General features: G+C 42.3%; 1 protein-coding gene across 4 annotated transcripts; it reads right to left on the bottom strand.

The window, feature by feature from the left end:
• Nucleotides 1-2,543: 2,543 nt before the first annotated feature.
• On the bottom strand, nt 2,544-4,533 carry tmem186 (transmembrane protein 186). 4 transcript variants are annotated; one of them, XM_055509125.1, is made up of 2 exons: nt 3,960-4,533; nt 2,544-3,777 (listed from the first exon to the last, which is right to left on the bottom strand). In XM_055509125.1, the coding sequence occupies exon 2, from the start codon at nt 3,760-3,762 to the stop codon at nt 3,106-3,108; it is 657 nt and encodes a 218-aa protein (XP_055365100.1). In that variant the 5' UTR covers nt 3,763-3,777; nt 3,960-4,533; the 3' UTR covers nt 2,544-3,105. The 4 variants fall into 4 exon arrangements, with proteins under 4 accessions (XP_055365100.1, XP_029000004.1, XP_029000012.1 ...); XM_029144171.3 differs by having other exon boundaries at nt 3,972-4,533; XM_029144179.3 differs by having other exon boundaries at nt 4,153-4,533.
• Between the last annotated feature and the right edge of the window lie 5,431 nt (nt 4,534-9,964).

Below are 9,964 nucleotides of genomic sequence, written 5' to 3'. Positions count from 1 at the left end.
AATAGGGCTGGGCATGTTAACGCAGTTTCTTTTCTTTTCTTTTATTATTAATATTTGGAAAGTCTGTTGTCACCAGCTCTGAATACTCATTCAGATAAACGATGAGTCACAGGAGGAGCGGGCTGTTGATCACTACTGGCCTAAAATATGCTTCTCGGCCAATCAGCGCTTTGGGGGCGGGACCTAATAACCGCTGTAGTGCTCACTGAGCTGAAACCGAATCTCTTGAATGGCAGAGCTCATAGAAGTCAGTCAAAGCAAAGTTAAATCTGAATCAGCTGAATCACCATAGTACTTAGTCTGAAGCATCACTTAAAGAGGAGAGGACTTTTAAATCGACGACGTCAGAATGTACACCGAGTTTTGCTCTCAACTTAGAGTAGTAGTTTTAAAATTAAAAAAAGGAATTACAACACTTTTGAATTTGTTACTTAATGCTTCTCATATCAACGCGTTAATCGCGTTTAATCACAGAAAACTTGCAGTTGCAATAGGGTAGGGTAACTTAAGGTAACTTAACATCACATGTAAGCTCAGGGGACTGTGCTCTCCCCTTTTCTGTTCACTCTGTACACATCAGACTTTAAATACAACTCCCACCACTGTCATCTACAGAGATTCTCCCATGACAGTACCATTGTAGGCTGTGTATCAGGGGAATGAGCAGGCAAGCAGTCATCTCTGACTTTGTCGGCTGGTGTGAAATTAACCACCTGATCCTAAACCAGTGAACAACCAGGGCTCAGACATTGAGACTGTGGACACTGTTATATACCTGGGTGTTTTCTTCCACAATAACCTGAACTGGTAAAAAAAACATAGACTCTCTGTACAACAAAGATATGGTCTCCATCTGCTGAGAAGAGTGAGGTCCTTAGGTGTGTGGAGAGAGCTGCTACAGACCTTTTATGACATTGTGGTGGCCTCAGTAGTCCTATATGGAGTTGTGTGCTAGGCAGGGAGAAATCCAGGCAGAGGCAAGAATAGACTGAACAAGCTGGTTAAGAAAGCCTGTGTCCTTGGCTGCACACTGGAGTCCATGAAAGATGTTGATCGAATTCACACCCATCATGGAGAACCCCTCCACCCCCTGCATCACACTGTAGAGGTTCTGAGCAGCTCCTTCAGCAGCAGACTGTTACACCCACGGTGCAGGAAGCAGCGCTAACGCAGGTCTTTCCTCCCCACAGACATCAGACTGTACAATACAGTACTGCAGTGACACACACTGTGGATCACATAGTGTACTTTTGCTGTTTTACTGTTGTAAAGCGTGCAATTATTTTCACATTTTCACCGTGTGTACCTTTCTAATGTTTGTACATTTGTATTTTAATATGTGAAATTTTTAATACCTCATATTCCAACCTTTCATCCTCGTTTAATTTGGTTTCTGTAAACATTCACAAAATATTGCAGTGTTAGTCTGTGCACAGTATCTTTTTTTCACAGTTATGTTGTCACTGTTCTTTTTTCCGTTTTGTCTGATGTTTTGAAAACTGTCTAGGGCTGCTGCAAACAAAAAGATTTCCCCATTGTGGGATAAATAAAGTCGTATCTTATCTTGTCTTCTCTTATCACTTCTTCAATTGACCCCTGTGGTTGGACCCAGTCTATATTTAAAGTCATTCACCCACCTGGACATGTGTGTCTCTTAGCTTAATCAAATGGATACAGCTGTGCATATGAACACACATAAATGGATAGTGTAATGTGTAGAACTATGTTTATGAACAAGGTCTGCCAATTTTATAACTGGAGGAGCTGTTAATGTGTCTGAACATACCGGTAATAGCGCCTGGTAAAGTAGTCAGAAGCATTGCTCCCAGTAAATCCAGTAACTTCATATTGTATGTATTGTATGTAAAAACATACCACTACCAACACCCCAATCCATGAAGATTTTACCACATCCAGCTCCGAATGAAACCCTGAGTGAGACTAATGTCTTCTCCACCCTGAATCAGGAGAACAGTCAGCACTCAGATACCTCTGCCTCATTATATACTCCCCTCCTAATAAGAGAACTGCCCCTATCAAACCAACAGGTGACACATGTTATTCTCTGCCAACCAACAATTCACAAGACTAGCATGCACTAGATTGACATACTCAGAGACAGAGGGAAAATGGACATGAACTCTGCTGGGGACCCCAAGGCTGACATGTTACATAATTTTTTTGTTGATATGGTGTATTAAGTGTGGTCACTTAGTGGTCACTTGCAGTGTGGGCCGTACTGCTGTAACATTAATAAAACCACAAAGCAAAGACTACAACTCCTATGAACAACAAAACTAGAAAGATGCTGATCTCTTCTGCCATCTACAACAAAGCTGAATTATTTATCAGTGTAACGGGAAAATAGTTTGTTTCTTTCTTTCAACACAGTCATCATATGGTTTATGACCTGTCTGTGACAGTGAAAAACTATTTAAGCAGACAGAACAGCTAGACTGAATCTTCTCTCAATCTACATGAATACATCAGAGCTTTCACCATAACAGTGTGATCAAAAGTAACATCTGGAATAAAACATGCCATTTGGTGCAGTGCGGTTTTATTAGATTTACTTGCCAAGACAGTTTAATAAAAAATGTCCCCAAATATCAAATGTAACTTCTGTGGTCCACACCTCCAGTAGGTTTGAAATACAGTACTTGTACAGTAAAACACAGAACTTTATCCAGGGTTTTAACTTCTTTTAGCTTGTAGGTACTGGGCAGAATATGAGCCAAATAACACACATGGGACTGAAGACTGTACATGAATAAGTAATTGCAACATGTAAAAATGCTGGAATGATCTATCATGTTATGTGACACGTGTGTGTCTGTGTGTGTGTGTGAAAAAGATACTGGATCGGTGAATCCAGGATCTAATTTTAACCTGACTTAACAATGAAAAAAAAATTCAGTTTTAACTTCATGGACAAGTAACTAATACAAATGTTATGTGAAGTAATGGTTAAACATGTCACTTAAAATATGCAAATGACCTGCAACATGCTCTAAGTTTTCAATTTAATTCTCATAAAGGCAAAATTATATATATATATATAATTTACTTTTGATTATCACAGTTAAATCTATTGTCTTTAACCTTTCATTTTAAACTTCCAAACACCTTCTCAAAGCCCTGAATGTCTATTACACGTCCAAAATAAGTAGAGAAATACAATGTCTCTGGAGAGCTGTATCTCTTCAGTTTTAATATTGTTTCATTTGGTGAGTCTCCTGTATCTCCGATGGTCATCACATCTGTCACAGGCAGGTAGATATCATGGCGCCTGCCCCAAAAGGTAAGGTGAGACACTTTGAGTGTTTTCAGTGATGGGTCCAGGTACATCATGCCCACAACTCTCCTGAAGAAGTGACTAGCAATACAAAGCATGCCACCAGCAAACAGAGCTATCCCTGTTGTGTAACTGACAAGATAAAATGGGACATCTCCCTGGTGGTAAAGAAAATACACAGGAGGCAAGATAATCACAGTAAAGCTAGTTTGGAGAAGTTTGAGCCTGGACACAGCTCGAAGGAGCTTTATATGTGGGAGGGTGTAAATCAGAGTGTACTTGGCTGTAGATAAATCAGAGTATCTTGCTAGGCCTGTTACTTTAGGTATAACCAGTCCACGGAGTCTCCACTGAATGGGTGTTGGATCTTGTCTACGAAGCTGCACATCGTGAGATATCGCATACAGCTGCAGATGCGCTCTTCTGGTGCAAGAAACAGCATGGGAGGCACAGGTTAACCTGTGCATCAGCACCGACCTGATCTGTAAACATTCAAACAGATGAATTTGATACTGACCTTAATTAATGTACATGTAAAATGGCAGTAAGCGGTTTGTAAGTCGTATAATTGAAAACAGACAAACTTATAAAAGGCTATGAATACAAAAATGAATACTAAACTGTTTGGAAAAACTGAAGATATTCCTCTTATTTTATTTATTACTGTAACACAGACCTGGTCTGGCTTGACGCTCGGGTGCTAATAATTTGTATGTTCACCCCATACTTGTGAAACAGAAGTAATAGGAGAAGAAGATTGGCTCACCATGACAGCCACAGACTGAACCGAAGAAATTTACAAAGACAAACCAAAATCAGAGCAGCTAAATGTAATCCAGCGCGTGCACTACCTTTACCTAGACCCGGAAGTGATCTTCTTCTTCTTTGTGTTTAATGGCGGTTGGATTTTTCAGTATCGCATTATCGCCACCTTCTGTTTTGGAGTTTGCATTGTTCGTAAAAAAAAATAAAAAAAATTACAATACCACATACATAAAAGTAGGTGAAATAACAGCAAACCCTCCATAATAGAAAAAAATGAATGTAAAAAATATGTTGAAATTCTAAAGTACCTATCCAAAGATAAGATAAGATAAGATAGTAAAACTAATGTGACATAACATACTATGTATGAGTCTCTTTCCTTTTTAAAAGGGCAAACCATTAATATGTTCTTATGTATATAGCCCTGCAGCATTGGGGCTCTCTGGTCACTGTCTGCTTCACCGCATCCCGACTCACAGGCAGAAATCTAAAACCTGTAAACTTGTGGTCAGGACGATGAAAAGGTGGAAGGAGGACTCCAAACTGAAGCTGCAGGGCTGCTTTGACTCTGACTGGGAGGTTTTTGAAGCTGCAGCGGGAAACATTCATGAGCTCACTGACACTGTGACATTGTACATCAGCTTTTGCAAGGACGTTATAGTTCAGAGAAAAACTGTACGCACATTCAACAAAACAAGCCATGGTTCACACCGGACTTAAAGAAGCTGCGTCAGTCCAAGGAAGAAGCCTCCAGAGGTGGTGACCGGTTCCTGTAGACAGGCCAGAAACAGGGTGACAGAGGAGATAAAGGCAGTTAAAAGGAGATATGGTGAAAGGCTGCAGAACAGCCTATGAACAAACTGCCCTGCGTCAGTCTGGAGAGGCCTGCAGCACATCACTAACTGCAGGAAACTGTCTCTACACCGAGGCCAGCAAATGCCTGGCAGACGACCTTAACAGCTTCTACTGCCGGTTTGAAAAGAACCACTTCACACCTCCCAGCCACACAATAGGCTCACCTACACCCCCCAACGTTCACACCCTGCCGTCACCAGACCCCCTACATGCACAGAAGATCTGTGAAGAAGAAATCGGCCAACTCCTTCAGAGGCAAAACACCAAAAAGGCTCCAGGACCTGACGGTGTGGCTCGAACCTGCCTCAGAGTCTGTGTTGACCAACTGACACCAATCTTTACTCAGATCTTCAAAGGGTCTCTGCAGCTGTCTACTGTACAGTGCCCAACTGCTTCAGACACTCCACCATCGTGCTCCTCCCTAAGAGAGGAGGAGAGGCTGGTGCTGAGGCATCTGAAGGACATCAGACCCCCTGCAGTTCGCCTACAGGAAAAACAGGTCAGCAGATGATGCAGTAAACCTGGGACTCCACTACATCCTGCAGCACCTGGATCTCCCTGGCACATATGCCAGGATCCTGTTCATGGACTTCAGCTCTGCCTCTAATACAATCACCCCTGTAATACTGTGGTTCCTCCACATAGACACTGTCCGCAAAAAGTCCCAGCAGAGGTTGTATTTCCTGAGACAGCTCAGGAAGTTCAACTTGCCCCAGGAGCTGCTGACCATGTTCTACACGGCCATCATCCAGTCTGTCCTCTGCGTCTCTGTCACTGTGTGGTTCGGCTTAGCTACCAGGCAGGACAGACACAGACTGCAGAGAGTGGTCCAGTCAGCAGAAAAGATCATCTGTACTGAGCTTCCATAGAGCACCTGTACCGAGCCAGACTCAGAAAACGAGCTGTAAGCATCACTTCTGACCCCACACACCCTGCACCTAAAACTACACACATTTCAACTCCTCTCTTCTGGCAGGCGTCACAACGCCATAGTCACCAGAACCAGCAGACACAGAGTCAGCTTCTTCCCCCAGACTGTGTCTGACCTGAACTCTAGCGTGAGGTGTACAGGCTGAAGAGAAATGGAGACAGGACTGTCCCCTGAGGAGCACCTGTGCTGCAGACCACGGTGTCAGACGCACAGTTCTGCAGATGGACGTACTGGGGACGGTTGGTGAGGTAGTCCATGATCCATGAGATCAGAGGGGCTCCACCTGCATGTCCTTCAGTTTCTCTCCCAGCAGCGCAGGCTGAATGCTTTCTTCTTTTCATTCAGGGTGGCTTTGATGTCACGCGTGATCCATGACTTGTTCTTAGGAAAGCAGTGAAAAGTTTTATCAGGTACTTGGGTGTCCACGCATGAATTAATATAATCTGTGATGCAGTCTGTCAGTCCATCTATGTCCTCAAATTGTGATATGACTTTCCCAGAAGCGGGAGGGCAGTGGAAGAGTATGCATCCTTAACATTAGCATACATCAGGTCCAGTGTCTTCATATCTCTGGTGGGACAGCTCACAAACTGGGTGATTGTAGAAAGTGACTTGTCGAGGTTGGTGTGAATAAAGTCACCGGAGATCATAAAGAAAGCGTCAGGAAGACTGGACTGCAGGTTGGAGACACATGTCACATGCCGCAGCAGCGCTCGCGGAGGGGGAAACGTAAACAGCGATGAGGATAACGTGTGGAAACTCTCTGGGTAAATAATATGGACAGAGGCCCACGGCCAGCAGCTCGATGTCAGGGCTGGAGAGCCGCTCTTTGACTGTCATATGTCCAGGATGGCACCTCTAATTGTTAATAAAAAAGCTCATTCTGATATGTTTTATTTATTTTATTTCCTTGCAACCCCCTACATTTCTTCGCAATCGTTTATTTAGTTCGCAGCATTCACGTTCAACCGTCAGCTGAGACCTGCACCACTCTGACTCTGCTTCGCTTCACTCACAGTTTACTTAGGCGCTGACAGCGCCTGCCGGCAGGTAACGGTGTCGGTTATGGACAAGACGCGCCTGATCGTTCACAAAAAACACGGCACAAAACACGAGTTAAACGCTACACTCCGTCCATAGATTACTCTGTCGCAGAGAGCGCACGCTCTAACAGTTAGGTAATGTAAACCAAGGCATTGACAGGGACAGCTAACAGTAGGTCACCGGGTAAAACAACTCACCGGAAGTCGGTCGCCAGTTAACATGGTCACTCCTTCATATAGAACACCAGTTGACGTTGTTTTTTTTCGTCTTAACCTTTTATTTAAACAACTGTCAATTACACCTACTGTATACCAAACATGGCGGATACAGCTTAGAGTCATACAATATTTAAGGAGGGCGCACAAAGGTAACAAAAGTAACAATGACAGGAAGGACAGTGTGTAAAGTAAAAACAAAAAATAAAAAAAATTAATTACAGAGTGGGTAGTGGTACAAATGCAGGGAGAATACATCAATGACTGACTTAGTTATCTAAACCACTGGGAGGATTACTCATGGTATCAACTTTTTTTTAGTTTTGGCTGAATCAACCAAACTTAGGGATCTTAGGTATACACCAAATTCGTTTTAAAAGAAGGCAAAGCTGGGGGGACATCTCTGTACTCTGTTTTTGTGTATAAAGAATTTAGCTAAACACAATACAGTATTAATACATAAATCATCTACTTTGTTGTTTAATGTTACACCAAATATTATGTCATCTTTAGAGAAGAAACTCATAATGGGCGGGAATTTATTCTTTAACCATTTGTGAACATCCAACCAGAAAATTTGTACAGCATTACATAGGAAAAAATACAACACCAGTTGACGTTAGCCACATGTTAGCGACAGAGTAATCTGTGGATGAAGCGCCTAATGTTACCCACCTACATTATGGGGTGCCGAATGTAAAAGGAGCACCTATAACTAGTTTTCTCACATTTAACTAAATGACACATGTTTTCTCACAATTAGTTAAATGTGCAAAAGTCTAAATATAAATGTTAAATGTAAATGTTAAATGTTAAATGTAAATGTTAAATGTAAGTGTTAAATGTTAAATGATCGCTGAGTGTAAACTGAATATTCATGAATGTGCAAGTAGACTCCACCCCTACCCTCAAACAGCGCTGGTCTCAGATCAGAGACGCGAACTCAAACACCTCCAACAGTGCGTACAAATCCCGCCCACATCTGATCTGGAAACTTTTGTTTTTAGCCTGGACGTAACTTCGGCTAGCTAGTAAAGTTAGCCAACTAATTCTCCACCGGCGCCACAGAAATATTCTATTTAAACCTACTTAACTTCCCATTAATGGTGTTTACAACAGAACAGCAGTTTGAAGCGGAGCCTCAGCCCGCACACCTGCCGTTACAGCCCCTTCAATCTCCGCTAACGGGAGGGAGTCGGAGCTGGCGGCCATGATGGCTTTGACTTCAGGTTTCTCTCCAGTGTTTTCGTGCACCGATCCAGAGTCGGATGTGGACAGAGCTATGCGTACTGTTTGCCGTGTTTGAGTCCGCGTTACTGATCTAGGATAATAGGGGGTGGAGTCTACTTAAATATTCAGTTTGATCATTTAACATTTAGATTTAACATTTACATTTAGATTTAACAATTACATTTAACATTTACATTGAACATTTTACATTTACATTTAACATTTTACATTTACATTTATATTTAACATTTAGACTTTAGACTTTTGCACATTTAACTAAATGTGAGAAAACATTTTGTGTCACTTAGTTAAATGTGAGAAAACTAGTTATAGGTGCTCCTTTTACATTCGGCACCCCATACTACCTGTTAGGGTTATGTAATGTAAACCATGCGCTTCATCCACAGATTATTCTGTCGCTGAGAGCGCACGCTAACAGGTAAGTAATCCTCCGCCAGTCACGTGAGTAACGTCAGACTTCAAACACATGAATATGAGCCATCATGTCTGTCTGAATTCATCATCACATTATTCAAGTCATCAGTCAGTGGACTAGCCTGTTGCTGCTTGTGGAGCTTTCAGGGGTGTGTTCCAGAAAGCGGGTTGTGTGACATACCCAAGTAAGTTTGAGGTTAAGTTAGTGATTAACCTCATCTTTCGGTTCTTACTCTCTGAACATAACCTGCTCCGGAGCAGGTTATATTTCGGGGTAAGTTCGTTTCAGAGGTTACTGAACAGGGCGTGCCCGTTTGATGACGAGCCCGTGGACGTGAAGGCGCATCTTTTTATATTTTTTTCCACCGTGAGAGGGTCATAAAGCCACGTATCAATGTTTTTTTCATATGATTTTCATATGAGAATTATTTGAAGGAGGTAGCGCATTTTTCTAAGGAATTGTTAATGTATTTAACGAACCATTTGAAACATTTCATCTCAAACTTAACAAACGCGGGTCTGCACTTACCACAGAAAGCATTCTGTGCGTAGCGCACCTGATTGGGTGCATCGATAGCACCCACATTCCTATTAAAGCTCCTTCAGTCAATGAGGGAGACTATGTTAATAGGAAATCATTTCACAGTATCAATTTGCAGGTAACTATCATTTCCTGTTCAGAATCTTTTGATTTAAAGACCATTAAACTCATTACTGTTTCCATTAACTAGGTAATATTTGATGCAACCCATCTCATCACTAATGTTGAAGCCAAATAATCAGGGTCAGTGCATGATTCCAGAATCTTCAGGGAATCATCACTATGTCACATGTTTCAACATGGTATGTTGTAATTTACACAAGTTCTTGTTTTTACTGTATAGTTTTATTGTTTTACACATTTCAATCATTACGGGAAACTACAATGGCTACTTGCTGGGGGACAGAGGGTTCCCTTGTTTGCCCTATTTAATGACACCCTACCCTGAACCTGAGCCTGGACCACAGACACAGTTCAACCAGGCCTACAGCAGAACACGGCCAAGGTGGAGATGAACACAGGCATCCTGAAGGCGAAGTTCCAGTGTCTACGTGGCCTCAGGGTCAGTCCAGAGAGGGCATGTGACTTTATAGCTGCTTGTGTTGTCCTTCACAACATTGCCACAATACGAGGAGAGCCACCCTTCTTGTCCT

The sequence above is a fragment of the Betta splendens genome, chromosome 1 (assembly GCF_900634795.4).
Source record: "Betta splendens chromosome 1, fBetSpl5.4, whole genome shotgun sequence".
Classification (NCBI taxonomy): Eukaryota; Metazoa; Chordata; class Actinopteri; order Anabantiformes; family Osphronemidae; genus Betta; species Betta splendens.
This window is presented reverse-complemented; position numbering and strand designations above follow the sequence as displayed.